The sequence below is a fragment of the Grus americana genome, chromosome 14, assembly GCF_028858705.1.
Source record: "Grus americana isolate bGruAme1 chromosome 14, bGruAme1.mat, whole genome shotgun sequence".
Lineage (NCBI taxonomy): Eukaryota > Metazoa > Chordata > Aves > Gruiformes > Gruidae > Grus > Grus americana.
The window spans coordinates 2,823,159-2,842,668 of record NC_072865.1 but is presented as its reverse complement, the minus strand read 5'-3'; the positions used below and the strand labels follow the sequence as shown (position 1 = coordinate 2,842,668).

Genomic DNA, 19,510 nt, shown 5'->3' with positions numbered 1-19,510 from the left:
TACCATTTATCTAACAAAAGCCTGTTTAGTTTGGTTAATTTAAATTACAGGATGTCTGGGTTAAGGTCGTGATGAGATTTTCCGTATAGAAAAGCGAATATGGCTGCGGTGAAAAGGCAGCCAAGGCCCTCTGGTCGCTCAGAGCAGCGGACCAAAACTCTTCCTCATGTTACCACCGAAGTGAAGAGTGAGCTGAGCTGGTCATCGCTGTACAAAAATTATCCTCATCCAGTTCATGGTGACAAGTGGATGTGCCATAGATTTTGTCTTCAGGTGTTCCGACATGAATAAAGTAGCACGAAGATTTGGCTTCAACATTAATAAAGCGGCACTGCCCAAACATTAATGGGACTGCCAGGTCTATTCCCTTCCTTTAGAAAAAGCAATCTCAGGTGCAAAAATTAAAACTAAAGCACAACAAGAGGTGCAAAGTAACTTTTACCGCATTGCAAAAGATTTTATTGGTTTTAAAAGAAGTCTTCCTCTTGTTTACCTGTTGATGTGTTTGGTTTGGTTTTTTCCCTTGTCTCTGGTCTCCAGCCATGGGTGATAGCTCTTAACTTCTTGTCCATCTCCTGCTTTTGCTGTTTCTGGACTTGAAGCTGTAATCCTTCGCTGACAACCACATCTGATCCTACTGTGTTTGTAGATAGAAGGGTTGCAGCAGATCTGTTGAGCTGTATTTATTCTTATTGTTTGTATTTTGGCAGCACTTGGAGGCTCTAACCCCGTGCCAGGAGCTCTGGACAGAGGGAAGTCCGGATTAGTGCAAACTGCTCCCCAACCCCACTAAAATCCCCCCTGGGCCCTGCAGTTCCCCCCTAAATACTCCTTTAGTCCATCAGAGCAAAACCACGATGACCAGAGCCTTCCTGCCATCGCTGGTAGTCCAAAGGGTTCACCCGTGCAAAGAAACCTCTCTCACCCAGCCGTCCTTGCAGCAAAAGCACAAGGAAATATGTGGAATCAACATAATGTCATTAATTCTTTCTAAAAGCAGGGGGTTTAGTTGTGCAAGTCTGTAAAAGCGAGTATGGAGGTTCCTGAAGCGTCACGTCGCGCTGCCGTGTGCGGCTCAGAAAGGACCAGCACGGGAGCATCGGGCCTTCGGGATGGATGATCCGACCCCAAACCGCACGGATCCCACGGGTGGAGATGTCAGTCCTACGCAGCAGGATTGCCTTTAATTACCTTTGATTTGTAGAAGCTATGAAACAAATCAAAGTCTGGATTTATGCAGGACAGCCCTGTTTTCAGGAGCTCTGCTCAACCTTTCCTATCCAGGAGCATGGCTTTTCGTAGATAAGTATTTTTACCTGTTGTTGTTTCTTTGTTTTGTTTTTCATATTGCAAAGTGGAATAATATGAAATATCCCTTACGGGCCAGACTGAGCACAGCAAAGCCAGGCTCCCGCGGGAGGAAGAGCAGCGGTGGCTTTCCTAAGGACGCAGTCCGGGTGACGGTACCTCTCTGAGACATCACTGGTGTTCAGGAAGCAAACAGCTACCTCGACATCCCGTGACAAGTTTGCTGAACCGCTTTGTTTCGCGTTGCTCGGCTCTTTACCTGCTTTCCAGCCCCTTCGTGGGGACCGAGCAGGGGAAGGAGCGTTCCAGTTTTGTCTGGACCTGTGTGAGGCGAGTCAAGCGCCTTGCTGTGCTCCCTCTAAAGTGCCGCCGACAGATCCACCCTCGATGTCTCGGGGAATTTGGTATTTGAGTCGTGCTGTCGCCTCTCTGCGCTTCGCGTTCCCAAGGCAGCTGGCAGCCACGCACAATTCGATCCTCTAAGTCGGCGCTCTCCAGAGGCGCGTACAACGTACCCACTTAATTCTCCTCTGAAGTGCTGGCCGCTCCCCGTCTATGCCAGCCCTCGCCTTCCCGCCTCCAAATCCGGTCCCCTGCCAGATCCAGCCCCTCGGACCCGCCTGCAGCTCCCTCCCCGCGTGCGTGTGGGTCCCTCCTGGGGAGGTGGCATCCCCAGCGCCCACCCGGCATCTGCCCTGACGCCTCTCTCGACTTATTTTCTTCCTTTTCTTAACCTTTCCAAAAGCCTCGCTGTCTTCCCGGACTGTTTCAATACAGCGTTCCTCAATAATTGAATCAATTCGTTAAGCTGTGAATTTGTTTTGGGTTGGGATCTTAAGTAATTGGACATTCTTTAAGCTCATTTTGCTGTCACTGTTCAAAACAGCTGCGTATGGCACATTTTCCTCTCCCGCTCCCCCCCCCCCCGTCTGCGACTTCGGATGCTGCACCGCTAATTTAGCTTAATAGTTTTTACAAAGGAAAACAACACAATCCGAAGACAAGATGTGGTTTGGAGAGAGCGCACAGCAGGCACGCAGACTGGGGGCTGTGAGCGTACGTGTGCGTAAGATCACGTCTCTGCGCAGAGTGATAGATTTATAGCAGAGCAGGCTGTGTTGTGAATAAATTCATCGTTAGACATTGCCAGTTCTCTGTTTATGAATCATGCATAATTCACTCGTGATTTCCATTACTTTATTTGCACTCGCCCAATAGTTTGGATGAGCAGTGTAGGGGATACTTCTGAGTTGTTTGCCTTGAGTGGGTGGCGTTCCTTCTTCATGCGCTTTTGATATTTGTGGCATTGTTTCTTCTCTCTGCTTCGACAAACGTTTTTAATTTTTTAACACAAAAATAACAGCTAATACTCAGTAGGCAGCGAGTAATAAAAACAGCAGTAGGAATAGCCTTGCTTGTTCATGGTATCGCATAGAAAACTTTCCCAGCCCAGGCACTGATGTTAGTTACGTCATATTTATGCTGAATGAGTGTCTGAGCGCATCTTTGGGAGTGACGTCCTTGTGGGATGCGAGCGATTGTCCACCATAATCTTCTAGAAACCCCTGGCCTTGGGAATGGGCTCGGGCTCTCTGTGGGTGGTGGAGCATCACCTTGTAGTACCGCGAAGGGTCTGAGCCAGCTCGGATGGTGGGCACTGAATTGTGGTCGAGCTGCCTGCTGCTGACTAGAAGCCAAAGGTTCTTGCGAACATGGCCATGGTCGTTTTGGTGCCCACCATGGGATGATGAAATTCCCAGAAAAGAGAAAAAAATCACAGTCATTCAGAATGTGAGCTGCCTTAGTGAGAGCCGCCGTGTCGCACAGCTCATCGGAGAGGACAGGTAAGGCGTGAGCTGAGCCCAGCGTCACTGCAAACCCGGGAGGATGATGTATGGGATATAAGGCTGATGGTTTGATGCACCAGATAAATGCGTAACAAAATTCCGTAGATGGAAATTGAAGCTAAACAAATTAAAAATAAAACATGTTTGTCCACCGAGACTAAGTAATCATTTGAAAAATTATTCTTATGTGCTTACATCAGGGCTGGAAGCCTTCCTAGGAGGTGTGCTATAGAGCAAACGAATTATGGAGCCGCTGCAGGGAAAATCCCATTGAATTTGGTGCTTGTGTAATGGAGGAGGTCAGAGTGTGCACATGATCCCTTCTGGCTTTAAAAATCTATAAATCTGTGGCACGCCGCCTAGGCGGTGATAGGCACTTGATAAATGACGTTTATCGTGCGCTTTCCCACCTGCAGGCTTCCTCCTGCCTCCCTCCCCTGGGGCTGCTCCGAGCATCTCCTGCCCGTACCGCTGCCCGCTCCCTCCCGGGAAGGATGCCAATCTAGAACTTGCTTTCGGACTTGGTAAACCAAGCCGTAATTCTTGGGCTTCCCGAGAAAGGCTGCAAATCCATCCGTCTCTTTTCCTGTGCGTTTTGGGGCTGAGGCATGTGATTCATTTAGGTTTATGCAGTTTGGAAGGTAATGGTTTAAGGTAGAATTAGAGTTTTTGTTTATAGAACTGGGAATTTATATTCTGATGCTGGTTTTTTAAGCTCTTAATATATTTTAAAAGCTCGCAGGGTAATAGATGGGTGCTTTTTCTTGTAATAAAATGAAATATTGAAATAAATATACGCTGAGGCAAGTTTTAACTCTTCCAGGTTGTAAATGTCTAGTGTTTAATAGTATCTACTTCATAGTATATATTCCATTCCATTTCTGTGATATATTCGGTGAGCTCCCAGTTGCTGCTACATTATATCTGATAAATGTACATCTTATTAACTGAAACATATCCCTAAGATAAGCAAGTTAGTTTGAGCTTTTATTGTTAATTGAATTTTTTCGGCAGTAGCAGCTGAAGGATTGCTAATGTTCATGAATTTGCATGGTGTTAAACATCTGCTCCTCTTAGCGGGAACTTTACCAGAGTTTCACTTAAGTTATAAATTCACATCAGGAATAAAACCGGTACTCTGCCTTTGAGGGGTTTAGCTGTGGGCAAAGTAGGCGGGCAGGTAGCGCGGCGACGGGAGCGTGGTGCAATTAGCCAGCTTCGCCCAAATATCACGTCTGCGGCGTGCGGCTCCCTCCGTGCACAGCGGCGGTGACGATCGTGGTGTTTGGAGGCAGCGGGATGCTCCTCGCGTTACTGTCAGGCGTTACAGAAACGTTGCGGTGCGGTTCCCCGCAGTGTCATCGCTGCAAAGCACTGCCTGGTATTTTATGGGAAGCTTTCTCAGAACGATCAAAAGTCAAAGGGTTGATATCATAACTTCTTGCAGATTAAGATTTGGGTTAGTTTTTCTTCATCCTCTGTTGGTTTGCTCAGACCTAGTACTTACCAGCCTGTAAAAATCAGAGCAGGGGAAGGTTCAAAACTGACAGATGTCTCTAAATTGCAAGAAATCTCTGAATTTCATAAGGCTTTCTCAGTATTCTTCTCTCTCTTACTTCAGCGAACTGCTACGCTTGCTCAGAGGAGTCTGTTCATGCAACTTGTAGAGAAAATCAGGATTTTCTTCTTCTTTCCAACCACAGAGGAAAAGTAGACAGAAAGTCCTTCCAACCTCTCCATGCGTGTGCAAAAAAAGAGCAATTAAAGGAAGAGGAAGATAGATAGAAGGCGACAGATACAAAATTTGCATGGAGGAATGGGGATTTGCAACGAGACCCCTGAAGAACTGAAGTCATCTTTAATTTTCCCGTTCCTGTGTGAACCTGCTCTGTCAAGTCAAACAGGCCACGAGGCCACGGGTTATTGGTGTAAAGAGTTCACATAATCGTCTCACATTCAGCAGTCCGAGGTTTTGGGGCCACGTTTTCGCAGTTTAGGCATGCCAACACTTTAGTTTTGTATGCATGAAAATGGACTGTTGCAGATAGGCAATTTAGCCATAAACGGCACAAGAATTAAGGAGCCACGCTCATAAATAAATTTGTATCCCGTAACGTTTTAGTTCAGTTGTTTTCCGATGCTTGTAACAACACCAGATAAAGCCTGAGTAAAGCATGTGAAAGGATGGGCTGTTTGAAAACAAAACCTTTCTCAAATCCCTTTAATTTTGTCTAGAAATGTTATTTTCAGTAACCACGTCTTTTTTGCCCCATGGATATGGATGAGAAAACAAAAGCTTAGTGCTCCCATCTCCTGCACTGAATTTCTTCCTGGAGCTAGAAAACTGCCGTAGGAACAGCCAAAAATAGCCAGCGTGGTCTGAGAGGAACTGTCAAATAAAATGACACCCCCGGTACCTCCTGCCTTAGAAATGACACTCTTCAGCCTGCTCCAAACTGCTCTTTATTACCACATTTGGTGGCGGGGAAGTGTTGCCTTGAAAATCAGTGCCACTGGAGTTCCCCTTCGGAGGTGGGTTATTTGCGCTGCGTTATTATTACGGTCCCCCGTGGCGGCCGCGAGCAGTGGCGCGGTCCCGCTGCCGCAGGTGGATTTCTGGCAGGTGATGACGCGGGATGCCCGGCGCTGATGTCCGAACTCACCCGCTGAGATAGCGTCCCGAGTCTAATCCTGGGCCGGGATTGTTGGGGTTAGCAGCGCGACTGCAGCTTTTCAAGGGCTGGAGCTCAGAGCTGAGAGCGCATGGGCTGCCGTGGGTAGCTGCGCCCGGGCGTGCAGAGATGTGACCCGGGGGAACCTCCTCCTGAGCTTTCGGAGGGTGACAAGAAGTTTGAATCTCCGTATATACCTTCTTGTGCGGATAATCACGTACTTTTGTACTTAGCCCGGATGCTAGTGACCGCACAGCTCTTGCCACGGGTTTTACGAAGAGCTGCTGGTGCCGCCTGCCATTCGTGCAGCCCCTGCGGTGGTGCTGAGAAACAGCTCGGTAACCAGTGGGGCTCAAATCCTCTAAAGGCTTCTGCACACGCTTAGGGTCACACCTACTGTCAGGTTAGCTGTACACCCAGGACTCTGAGATTGGCGCTCTATAGGTGTTATCAGATAGGTTTTGATATTTAAAGCAGTACTGGCATTGCTAGTAATCATTGCATTGTAAGGCACCTTGCATGATAATATTTTGCAGGGAGATTAGTTTACCCATCAAAGCAAGCTCTGCACTTCCTGGCTTTATTTTTATTTCATGTTAACTGCAGTCCTTTGAAGGACACTTAATCCCCAGACTTGCTGTTTCTGTGTTATCTGCTTTGACTCAGAAGTGGGTTGAAGATTTTCAGGGATCCCACTGTAAAAACCTGCTACAATTCATAGAAACCAGGAGTAAAATTCTTAGAGGACAATTATTGAGGGAACTGGATTAATGATCTGTCATCACAATTTAGCCACATTCACCACTGACCTTTCACAGAGAGGATGCTCTTGATAAATGTAGTTCATTACTGAGTTCTGACATGAAAACGGAATGGCACTCGGTGTTTCTTGGCAGGCTGATCAATATTTTATCTGCCAAAGCATGCAGAAGTGCTAAACAGGATGAATTACGTAGCTGCTGCAAAACAGAGCAAGAAACAGCGTTGGTCAGAGTGAGCATGTAAATATGACAGTTATTGGCCACACTTTAGCGATCAGACCTTAATACGCTGGATTTTTCTTTTACTTTTCTTCTGTCTTACTGTTTTTCTTTGCCTGTCTTTTTTTTATTATTATTATTATTATTTTAATTCAAACAGTGCTGGGCTCTTCACTGGTTTTGAAAGTGCTGTAAATGGATGAAAAGGGCTTGTTTCTTCAGAGATCTCCCCCGGCGTGGAGGGGGGAATTGCGGGCTTCCCTGGCCGGGGGTGTTGCGGCAGGGTTCCTCGCTTTCGGCTCCATCCTACATCGCACGATCGTGGCTGCTGCAGGAGTAGGGCTCGGGGATGGAGAGGCACAGCAGGCTGCTGCTGGGGGGTGTATTTAATGGTCCATTTCTACCAAAAAAAATTGCTAGAAATCCCTGTCTCTTGAACGTGGTGAGTATATTGAAGTTTTATCCAAAGAGCACAGGAGGGAGCTGCAACTTATGTGAGGTTTGTTTGAAAGTCACCAGCGTTTTCTTCTTAGGGCTACAAAGTCAGATGTGGAGCTCGCAGGAGGGATACGGGCTGACCTCCAGCAGTGGGATGGGAACAAAGGCATCTCTGCCCAGAGCATCCGACCACAGGACAAAAGCTTCCTGGGGAGGGCTGGTGTTTGTTGTACAAAGTGTTGCTATCAAATTAGGTTTGTGTTCAAAAAGTGGAGCGGCCATCAGTAGAAGTGAGACAGAGTCTCTTGAAATGGTGAAGGTGGCCTTTTAGTGTATTTTTTTTTTAATTCCGAAGCTGGAATCCAAAGAGTGTGGTATTATGTTAGTAAAGATCATGTGAAAAAAACCCCACCCTGTGTTAGATGATCAGTATTTTAGGTTTGATGTCAGATGCCTCTGGTATGCCCTTAGCTCTCCTGGAGCCAGCAGAGCAAACGATACTGCGATCACAGTTACAGACAGAAAAGGAACGCGCGTGACACTTTTCTCATCAGCCCTCATATAAAGTAGTGAGGAAGGATGATCAAGTAGAGAATTAGTTTAGGGCATGGAAGACAGAACAGCGGTTTCAGCTCACCCCAAATCTGTGTCTTGTTTCCCCCAGCTACGCGGTGGGGATGTTGTCCTGAGCACATCAGTGGGCAGTACGGACAGGGACCAGCTGGCGGTAGTACCGCACAGGTGCTTAAAACACGCGCGGTGGCATTTCTGGTGTTCAAAAACAGGGAGGGGAAGAAATCCTTTGAAACCCATCTCTGAAGAGCGGCGGCGGTCACCTCCTGGCATGCAGGCTGGGACACCCACCTTCAAACAAGCCGCCCCTGGAAATAACAAAACTTGTCTGAGCTGGTTGCAAGTGCAAACAGAATCCGAGTCCCCGGGAAGCCCTAACAAGGAAGCCCAGCTGAGAGACATCCATTAACAGGACCTACCGATGAGAACAGTCCGAGATGAGATAAACTGCTAATGATGAGCTTATGTTGCAAAGGAAGCTGCTGGCGGCACTTAGCGAACCGGAGACGAGAATGGGGATAAGTGAGAGGGCGCACCGACGGCTTTTCTGTGATTCTTTTTGTGTAACAGCTATGGGTGTAAAACCTGGAAGAACAGCAAACACGCAAGAGGTGGCAGTGCTGCTGGAGGCCTAAAGAGACGGTATTTAGTGGATAAAACTGGTAGATCCCAGGCACAATGTAAGAAGATTACAAGTGTCATCGACAGCAGGAGAGGGGCTGGAGGGAGGGAAGGAGAGAAAACACAGAGCTGTCCTTTGCTAGACCTATACAGCCAGTTCCGAGGAAGGACTGTTAGCAGTCTCCGTAGGGAAGATAGGGTAAAAGATGAAATAATAATTCCTAGTAAAGGAGGGGAAGGATCTGTACTACAGGAGACACTAGCTGTCCTTGGCATTGGCTTGCCAAACGATTCAAGTTGCCTGAATGTGTGTCCTTCCTTCCTCTGTGGAGGAGCACGCAGCGTCTTTTATAAGGGTGCCTCCAGCATCCACGTCTGGTCGCTGTGGTGGTGTGTTTGGAATAGCGTTAGGTCCAGCTTACACGGCAAAACATCAGCTCAAACGTCCCAAGCATGGATGATTTTGGAACTAAGACTTTGGCCAGACTTACTATGGAGTGATAGTTGCAGGTCAAACAGAGTATTTCCTTTGAGCGGTTTTCCCTGTTTTTCCACTACAGTAAGATTAAATATATAAATTATACATAAATACTTATACGCATATGTGCATCTATATATTCCAGTTCTAGTGCATTTTCCTATCAACCTTTTAGTTCAGCCTAAGAAGTACAAATTACTAATCTCGCGTCCCAGGGCCAGAACTTTATTGCTTTTACTCGTCGCTTTGCGCGTGGCGTGCTGCTGAGCAGCTATTCCATGCCGTGCTCTGAAGCCGCCGCGTCACCGCAGCCCTCAGATGTCTGGGATGTCAGGGGGAAATGTTGAAAGGTGCGAGACCCGCAGAGTCTGTCACGTTCACGCTGCGGAGACGTGCCGAGGGATCTGCTTCCAGCAGAACCGAGGAGTGTAGTTTTCTCCGGAGGGGAGTGAAGGTAATGGGGTTTCGGAGCAGTTTTAACAGGGGCCGAGAGCACCTTCTGACTGTGGCGTGTGCTAACAGCATGTGAAACTGAACTTTAAATAGGAGACATGATTGTCTTACTGCTGGTTTTCTTTGCTGGGTGCGCAGCGGAATGGCGTTATCCTGCCACGCGGCATGGGGCTCTGCTGGGCGCATGGTCCCCGACCCTGGACACGGTAGTGGTGGGAGGGGGAAAAGTATTGCGAGTTTCTGGCAGGATTTGGGAAACGCTGCCAGAGGCTGTCACCAGCTCTGTCCTTCTGCGGTTTCCTTCATTTCACTCTTCATGCCCATCAGATTTGCGTGGAGGCTGCAGCATGGCCGGGACCCTCTGAAAGCCCTGAAATGGGGGCACCTACCTGGGTTGTGTCCTGCTGTCTTGCAGCCCGATGAGTGTGGGGTTTTTTGGGGTTTTTTTTGAGAAAAGCAGTTTTGTGGTGGCTTTGAATCAAGGAGGATTTTAGTGCAGCGAAAGCAGATCGCCGGCTCACACCATGCACCGTGGTGGAGAGCCAGGGTGCATCCCCAGCGGGTGACGGGGTAGGGTCCCACGCGTGCAGGAAACGAGATGCGATGTTTGGATTCAGGCATCCACTCCTGCGGGTATTGCTTCCGTTTTGCCGTTGCATTAACGCACAGATCGTACTGGAACTTCTGTTTAAGCATGCAGCTGGGCTTGGTTTATGGCTGAGGCTCCAGTGTGCGAGGAACTATTGCACCCAGTTAATCCTCCAGGCAGGTCCATGGCATCAGACTGGTGCCAGGGATTGCTGTTAACCGGAGAACTTGTCCGTATAAGCTTAATAAAGTGAGAAGGGCTGTTAGAAGAGATGAGGGGGCTTCAGAAGCACTTAGGTCCTTTTCCAGTTCTACCTTTTGTGGTCAGAAAGAGGGTTAAGGTGGAGGTGAGTCAGGCGGCCAGCCAGAAGGCTGGGAGAGAACTGCTCCGGGCTACAGTTAGGGAGTGTCTGGAAAAAAGCCCCAACTGCAGAAAATAAAAGGTCTGGAGGCCTCGGCATACGCTACTGGCAAAAGCTGACAGGAGGAAGAAGTGAGAAATAAAAAGGGCTAAAGGGAGCTGTCGGGGTGAGCGCATCTGGCGGCTGCAATGCCCGCGCGGGGAGGACCACGTAAGTGGGCAGCCCACCCGGGTGTCACCACGTGGCTCGCCTGTAGCCGTGCTTGTGCTCACGGATGAAAACCACAAAGCAGAAACAGAGGTGGAAGCAAATTCAATAGATTTCCCTGTCTTTAGTAGCCTTAGGTACATCTCTGGGATTAAGATTTGACCAAAGAGAAAGGAAAACTCCGGGTCAGAAAAAAAACTATTATTGCAGTAGCTAAAACAGCATTTACAACAGGATTGCAAAATTCCTTCATTACACTGGATACAGCAATCAGTTTTTCTCTTAAATAAGTACATGATTAGAAGAAAGAAATTTCTTCGTACTGCCTTCACAATAGCCATCAAATGACATAGTTGGGGGGAAAAACCAAAACCCACAGAAATAATAAACAAGACTAATAGTAGCTGAGCAGCTTCATTTTGTCCATAAAATGAGCCTGATCTCATGTTGGGACTAAGAGCTCTTTGGAAGTTGTTTAGAAGAGAAGGAAAAAATTTGCAGCTGCTTAGTATCCCTGAGCAGTGAGAAACTCTCAAAACTAGAAGGGTCTGAGTTCAGGGTGGAAAATAAGCCTTGTCTTGCAGTTACTGCTCGTGTAGCAGTAGGGCGCTGACCCGACTGGTGAACGCGTGTCCAGCCGCTGCGTCCTCTCTCACCTTCTCAAGTCATGGTGCTTTTGAAGTTGTGAGCACAAAATATGAAGGGGGAGAAGAAAAAAAATCTTGACAGTAGATGGGTTTGCTATCAGAAAAATGCCTCCCACCTGGAATTTTAATTGGGTTTTGGTTGGAGTGGGACCAGAGGACCAAAAATGGTGCAGCTCAGCAAGAAAAGGACAGGAACAGGAGTTGTCAGTCTGCCAGTCTTCTGGTATTTTTTTAGAGGAGTAATGTTTGGAGTCTTTGGGGAGCTGATCCACAAGGTTATTTTACTGTCCCTTAAACTGAGGTGAGACCAGGTTCCCTCAGATTTAATCCAACAGGGTCAGTGATGGGACTTAAAATAGAAAAGTTGTTTTAAAACCATCATTATGGAGAATAAGGGCATCTACATTATAGAGGAAATATATTACAGAGAAAAGGGCACCTAATGGGAACAGCTGAATGCGTCGGGACTGTTGGTGGGTGACGGTTGATGCCCACATAGTGTGGGACACCTCGGGGTGCTCCAGGCTCCGCTCCAAGGCAGGGTCAGCCAGGTTCCTGCAAGGCACCAGCCGCCCTGATCTGCGCTAAAGCAAACAGATTTGCACAAAAAAGACGGTTGCCGTTCTTCATTCTGCCAAGCTCTGCCAGACAGCGGTTGAGCAGAAAAGGGCTGTAACATCTAATACCACTTTGGGCACGTGGATGTGTTTCTCCTCTAAGAGGACATCCTTAAATCAGAGCAAGGCATTCCCCGGAGAAGGACCACGGAAGAGCCGGCTGCTGCGAGCGCAGCAGGAGCTTTCAGGGTCACGAAGGCTCAGTCTGATTCCTCCAGCCAAGCCGGTGTCACTTCAGTGAGCCGAGTGCCTTGAGGGCTCTTCCGTGGTAATAACCTTTTTTTCTGGGCAGGGGCTGAGGAAAGCGTTTATGTCAGGCTGCAGGGGCTCCCCGCTGCCCCGCTCTCCCCCCTGCCCATTGTGCCACCGTGGGCTGCCTTTAAGGGTTCCTTAACATCAGCCCCGTGTTTGGCACAGGGTGACACTCGAGGTGCCATTTAGTTCTGTGTCTGGCACTTTCTAAACATCAGCTTCCCCAGGTTTATTTTTTTACTTTATAATCATGGGATAGATGAATTTATTTTCTCTCTCCAAAAACGTAGAGCCAGTTTAATATGGGTGGGGATTACAAAGCTGAGCGTGGCAGTCTGTAACTGAAGCCCTATAATCTGGAAGGTAACGTGCTGGAGAGCATCCTTGACAGCAGGATTTAGAAAAACCGCCGGCTATTACCAAAGGTAACGGCTGCGGGAGCTCCTCACGCACAGAGCCGAGCGGTGCCGTGCGTGCAGACAGCCCGTCTCTGACTGCGCCTCCTTATTTTTCCCTTTAGTAGCTCAGTCCTTTAAAAAGATCGAGGCGAACGTTATGCGGTCTGGTAACGCGGTCTTCTCTTTTAGGTGATACCTGTACAATGGCAGACTACAGCCGGCTCAAAAGCATCCTCCTGGACCTGCAGGCTCATCGGCAGAGCCCACCGAGCAGCCCGGCCGAGGACAGAGTATCCCAGAAGCGCTTCTTAGTTGAAAATATGTTTAAGCACTTGGATATAAACAGCGATGGGCATCTCAGCAGCTCTGAACTGGCTCAGGTGGGTTTATTGTTCGATGAAAATGGAATTATGAAGTGGATTGCATTTTTCATTCAAAGTGTGAATTGAATGTAACGCAGGAGCACTCTTGTGAGAACAGTCGTTTGTAACTGTCCGGCTGGCAGCAGGTAAAGGAGGAAAATCTACTGCAGTGTGCGAGTCTCTCTCTGCATCTCTGGGGAGACGGTGTTGTCTCAAACATTTGAAGCTCCTCTACAAACAAAAAACATGGCAGCTTTCCAGCCCCATCCCTGTTCCTGAAAATAGATACTAATCCTCGCTGCTAACCGTCATCCTCTGAAGTATTTCCAGCTAGCCGGCTTGGGAAGAATTAATTTGGATTTTTTAGGTGCATGTAAGTTAGGCAGAAATATCTTAATTCTTCCTCCCTGCCTTCTGGACCGTTCATTAGCATGTAGTAACATGACAGCAAAGTTGGAATATTTGTTAACAGGTTTATTTTCCCAAAAATCCCTAGGCAGATGCTGAAATGTTGATTAGCAGAGCTTAATAATGATAGAAAAGGTGAGAGCTTGGAAAAAACTTTTCTTTCTAATTATGGGCGTGCTGTGCTGTTGGAATTCATCTAATTGGTAAAGCGAAGCGAACACACAGCCCGGGCGCTCGAGCCGATGACTCTGTGTCCTGAACTTGCTCTTTGCACGCGCAGACCTGAGAAAACAGTCCTGTAAATATGAGAAGACACGTTATGGCAGATGTGGGGAGATCTTGTCTGGACTTGGCAGCGCTAGAGGTTAACGGTTGGACTCGATCATCTTAAAGGTCTTTTCCAACCAAAACGATTCTATGATTCTATTCTATAAGCGTGTCACCCATGAGAAGAATTAAAGGCAAACACCTTTTCAGAGCCTTTTGGAAGCCAGTACCTGCCTGGGACCTGTTCCAGTGCCCTGAGCTGGCACTTCACCCTTTGCTCTGCAGGAGCGTCTCATCTGCACTCACGCTTCCCAGCGAGCGTGAAGCGCGTTGCAGTTCCAGCGTGTAAATGCAAGCTGTGAGCAAGCAGGAGGATGGACGCAAGCTCGCTCCTCCCTGAGCTCACTCCTGCGTAGGACAGTTTGCACTGAATTTTAATCCTCAGGCTGTTGACATGATGCACGATCCTTTCTGCACGATGCAAAGCGTCGGTGTAAATTCCCTTAGATCTCAGAGCTATGAATGCGTACAATACTTCATCTAAAGGCGATGATTTTTTTATAAAGACATGGTAGGTATAAGAAAACACTTTTATCTGAATTCAAAGCCAGCTTTTGCATAGTGACATCTAAATGTCTGTTCTACTCTCCAGTTTTTTTCCCCTTTTTACATGAAACTTATTCCATCAGGATATTAAAACTCAACTCACATGGAAGTAAAGGTTTGGCAGCCTGCAAGCCATTGCCATTAGGAAGAAGCCATGACTTACATTTTAAAGGAGCGGGATTCCGTGCCTTAAGGTCTGCCACAAAGTTACTACGGGCTTTGTTTGCGGATGTGCTTGGAGCCCAGGTCTTTCTCACAAGAGCAAGCATAGACCTTGGCTACTATTATTTTAATTCTTCCTCTTCTCACTGTTATCAGAATCAATAAACGTGCTTGCACGTCTGGAGCCCACTCCAGTTCGATGGACCAGAAGTTGTTCAGCCCCCAGCTCGGAGCCCTCTCACCCAACCATCCTCCACAGAGGCTTGCCATCAGCATTGCCGAGTTGACAGCGTGATCACCTCTCAAAAGACAAAATAATGCCAGTTAATGCAGAATATAGATAAGCCATGAATGCTTTTAATCCCGAGCTGAGTGACACTGATCTTGGGGCCCCTTGGTGGGAGCGTGGCTGAGGTCCCGACCGGGCTGAGGACACGTCTGCAGGGCAGCCCTGGGGCTCTCACAGCGGCAGCAGCCACAGGTTACGTGTAGCATGTCAATTCTTTAGTTTTCTCGTTAGCTCTAACAACAAGATGATTTCCTCGTGTTCTTACACGACCGGTTTATTCACCCAGTTTTCAAGGGATTTTATTTTTTTAGGTAATGAGCAATTTTTCATTTTCCCTGTTACAGTCTTAACAGAAGTTGTCTTGCCTTGTTAGGTAGATTCGTGATTGATTTGTGCCGGCTCTTTAACTTGAAGCTCTCTGCAACTTTAAAATTCCCCCAAAGATGGGAATTTCATTGCCCATGGGTAGAGGCAGCTGAAATGAATGTGGTGCGGTGGGATCTTGTTCTCTCTGGCTGCTGGATGAGCTGCTGCTGTGCATTTCCTTTGTTTTATTTAAAAGAAAAATAGTCTCTCGAGCGCTATAACCTTGTCTGCAAGGAAAAACTCGAGGCAGGTAACGTGCACTGCTGCAGAAAAAAAAGTCATTTTTGAGACCTGAAGGGGGATCTTAAGGAGGCTTATTGCAGAGGGATTCACCCCAAAGGAGAACCTGGCAGCGGAGTCCCTCCAGAGAGGACAGTCCTAGCGCTGGGAGATGGTGAAGAGCTTTGCCCACTCGTTGGTTCTCCGCAACAGAATTGCTTTGAGCAAAAGAATGGCAGTAGATGGTCCGTCCCCCTCTAGAGCTGTTTTGCCTCCCGGCAGACCCTGGTGAATAGTTTCCCTCCGGCCCCGGCAGCGTGAAATGCCCGTGTAGTTTTGCAGCCATGACTATGCAGGGCTATTAACAAGGGTGGTAATTGGAATGTTATTTCCATTTAAAACTTTAATGTATTTTAAAGTCAGATTCATAAATCTACTGAATTTGTTGCAGCTGAAGCGTTTTGTGTTGGTTTTGTTTTTTCCCTGATGTTAAATCAAAAGGACTAGTAAAAACTTGTCAGTCTTATGAAAAGTTAATCAATTTTCAATACAAAGGTAGACAAAGGGAAATTTCCATCTTTAGAAGATTGATCTTGGAAGTTATGGTTGATCTCACTTTTATTGAACAATTTTACTTGCTAGGTGAAGGGTCATTTTTTTAGCATTATTACTTTAAATTGCTTCAATATAATGGGCCAAGACTAGAATAGTAAATAAAAGAGTCCCTGGACTACAGCAAAAAGCCTTCCTGCCCGCAAGATGCAACACTTCAGCAGTTTTCTTCATGTTCTGCAATAAATTCAGAGAACCCAACATTTTCATTATGCTTAGGTCTTATTTTGCTTATTTGCTAACTTGGATGTATGACTTGTAAAACTCTTTTCATTTTTAACGTAGACTGTGTGAAATGTTTAGAATACATAAGAAACAAACTGTCAGGGACTGGAAAAACACCTTAGGGGTGAATACACCATCCAGTCTTGTCCATTCTAGTCCTAAAAGCAAGGAATTCAATTTTGTCCTTACCTATGGAGGAGAGAAAAAACCCAGACTTTCCTTTTTCCCTGTTGAATATTTATTTTTCAGTACATTTGCAAAGTGAAAATATGTTCCCGTGCTGCTGCTGAAGGAAGAGGCTCCTCACCCTCGCCAGTCCATTGTCCATGAACTGCTGCAGGAATGCGAGTATCAGTTGTATGTTGATACAAAGCAAATACGTAACAATAGATGATACGATATATATCTCTCCATATATATCTCCCCAAAGGTCATTTAATGGAAAATTCTGCTAGATGAGCCAGGACAAGAGTCTGTAACTTTACATTATATGTAAGATTACCTGTTCTTTTTGTACAGCTAATGAAGAAGGAGGACCTGGAAGATGATTTATTGGATTGTACACTAGAAGACCTTCTCCGGTTTGACGATTACAACAATGACGGCCGCTTAACCCTGCAGGAGCTCTATACAGCCTTCCGTGAGTCCCGATGCTTTTGTCTGTCCTGGGTGTTGCAAGCATGTGAATATCTGTGATGGCAATGTTGTCTTCCCAGACTTGGTCAGCAAAAATAATCCCTTTTTGTATTTAGTGCCATGAAAATACTATGGAAGGCTTGTTTCTAAAGATTACTGTGCTCCAAAGGATGAGCATGAACTAGGAGGCTGGTAAAACTGCGTGGGGCTTATTGTTTTCTTGCGTATTTTGTTGTGCTTCTTGTTGATGACTTCTTGTTGATGGCAACGGAAAGATGTTGGTGAACCGGCCAGGTCTGCAGACCTGAGTATGTGGTTTCTGAGTAACCCTGAGAAAACGGGATTGAAACCTGTCCAAATGTCCTGTGGTAATGTGAGTTGCTTTGCTGTGGGGAAGGTGTTTTGCTGAATATTCTGCTTGGAAATGATGTTTTCCGCATAAATACTTGTGTTATCCCATTTATCTTCATAACTTTATGTTCATGCTTTAAGTTTCATTGAAATCCTTCCCTGGAAAAGGCCCACATTGTCTCCTTCACCTGGACCATAGAAAGTTTTATTGATGCCTGTCCCTTTTGGGATACCAAAAAAGACAGAGAGAAAATGTGGGGGTTTATTCAGTAATCAGGCTAGTGAGCTACAGAGTACTTGTATGTGGTTAAAACTCTTTAAACAAAAGCAGGATTCAACCATCGAACTGTTGAGTGCAGGCAAAAGGCCGATAAGAAGCTGGTTAACTCTTAAGCTGGATTCTCAAATCTTTGCATATGGCGTTTTATAGACAAAGTAATTTCAGTAGCTCATGATTTCATATTCTAAACCAGGACACCCTGCTCCAGTGCCTGCTTGGTGGGAAAAGCTTGGTGTGCACGAGAGTCACCAAGTGCCCCGCACCAGCCCATTCCTCGTTGATGCTCTTTGGCAAGCTACGATGCTAATGCAGAACCTCTATTTTTGCCAAATATCCTCTTTTCTAGAGAGGGTGGTTTCTGTTTTCTTGACTTCTGGCTTTTCATTAAAAAAAACCCCAAAAACCTACTTCGGATAATAACGTTTAAAGTGCTTTAAAATTAGCCCCAGTTGTCACCTTGGACCCGTTTGAACTGCATATGCATTTAATTCAACACAGCACGCTCAAACCAGCAGATACACAGTAAAACATAAAACCTCATACATTAAGAAGGGCCATAAAGTGAATTAACCCAGCCATAAAGGCTTGACACGCAGTTATTTGGGAGCATATTTGGATCAATGGGTTCTCAAAGTCACAGCAACTCGAAGTTAAATTCCAAGAGTCATTTGTATGAGTTTTTGGTTCAGTGAATTTTAAGTAGGCAATGAAAATAAGACAAGTACAAAATATTAGCCAATGAATAGAGATAGTAATCGATAAACTGCAAAAATACTGTAACAAAACCCAAGGCGTAACAATGAGTGTCTATCAAAAGGATTTTGTGTAGAAGAGAATTGTTCTCCATCTGAAGCTGAAAACCAGACTGACTTCTCCATTTTCAATTTTCCCAGAATCTCCGCTTTTATTGAGAGCGGTTAATGGCTCATCAGCTTTTAATTTAAAAACAAAGTTCATTGCTTGCAACTTTCAAAATTTTGAGACTCTGTAAGTGAACTTTAGTGCTTAGTGAAAGTATCTTTTTCTTTTACTTTATTACACGACGTAGGAAAAAGATCTCAAAAATACTTGAAACATTTGTCTTAAGCCACACTTCGGTTTGCAATCCTTAAGTGTATATGAAATTTCTGCTTTATTATGAGCCAGAATTTGACTTGCAGTAGTAAAGGTACAATATCCTGCACATTTTTCATATTTTTGGCCCATTAGGGTGATCATTTTGTTGCTTGAAATTCACCCAAGCCACTCATTTTTCCGTGCTGGCAGCAGGGATGGCTGCTCAGCAAGCTGAGGAACATAATTACCAGAATTCAGTGACATCAGAAAGTCTCAATCTAATTTATTCTCTCAAAAACTCCGTTACATCTGTTTCAGTGTACCGTGCTCTGGTGTAGTGTCGCAGTGTTGGAAAGGTTTGAAGATGACCTTGATAATGTGAAGAGCTTTCCAATTTGCCATTCTTGTGCTGCTTTAGAAGTTGCATTTCATTTTAAAGAGTCTCATGGCCTTTCTGTAACTTACAATTCCATGAAATGGTCTCCTTCTCTCACTCTGTGTGCGTCTCTTGTTTTCTCGTGACCCGTCGTCTCTCTCCAAGACCAACAGAGATTCAAAGGGAGTTTTTGATCCCCATCCATGTTGATCAGCTGTAAATGAATGAAAAGTGCAGGGATGAGAAAAATCCAATCTCTTACCTTTTCTGAAGCGTGGTTTCACCCTTACAAGCACTGCATCTGATAGGTTCTATTTTTAATAATAATTCCTAATCTTGCTAATCATTTGCTTACACATTTTAATGCACAGTTTTGGGTTATGGACAGAAATAGTGGCCCTCCTACTAACCCTATCATCTTTCCTCTGATTTTCTGAAAGTTCTTTTGTTCCTGAATCCCAAGAATGCAACTTCTAGGAGTTTGCTTGGGTGTATGGGGATGACTAGAAAAATCTATTAACACAGGATTAAAGTATCACTTTTCAAATCGCCTTAATCGTACATAAGTAACATACGAGAGGGACAAAATGCTCTCCTGGCAGCTCTGGCAAGAACAACTTGTAGGAGTCTTCTAATTTCTCATTAATAAATTTTATTAGATAAGCAGGCTCAGGACCATAATTAAAAAAAAATAACTTTTAATATGATGATCTCGAGATTTTCACATTCCAAAAATAGAGTACTAGAAAGTATATTTGTCTGGTGTCTTTTCTTTATATTGTCACAAAGATTCAATAAATGAGTAGTAAATGAAAGGCTTAGTTGTCATAAGAGCTAAAGCAGAGCATGTGTCT

The 19,510-nt window shown here is 45.7% G+C and overlaps 1 protein-coding gene across 2 annotated transcripts in view; it reads left to right on the top strand.

The window, feature by feature from the left end:
- FSTL4 (follistatin like 4) overlaps positions 1-19,510 on the top strand; it is a 231,798-nt gene that overhangs the window by 111,943 nt on the left and 100,345 nt on the right. For both annotated transcript variants that reach the window (XM_054842215.1, XM_054842214.1), the window contains exons 5-6: positions 12,631-12,821; positions 16,477-16,597. In XM_054842215.1, coding sequence (XP_054698190.1) covers positions 12,631-12,821; positions 16,477-16,597 — 312 coding nt within the window. The remainder of the gene's footprint in view (positions 1-12,630; positions 12,822-16,476; positions 16,598-19,510) is intronic.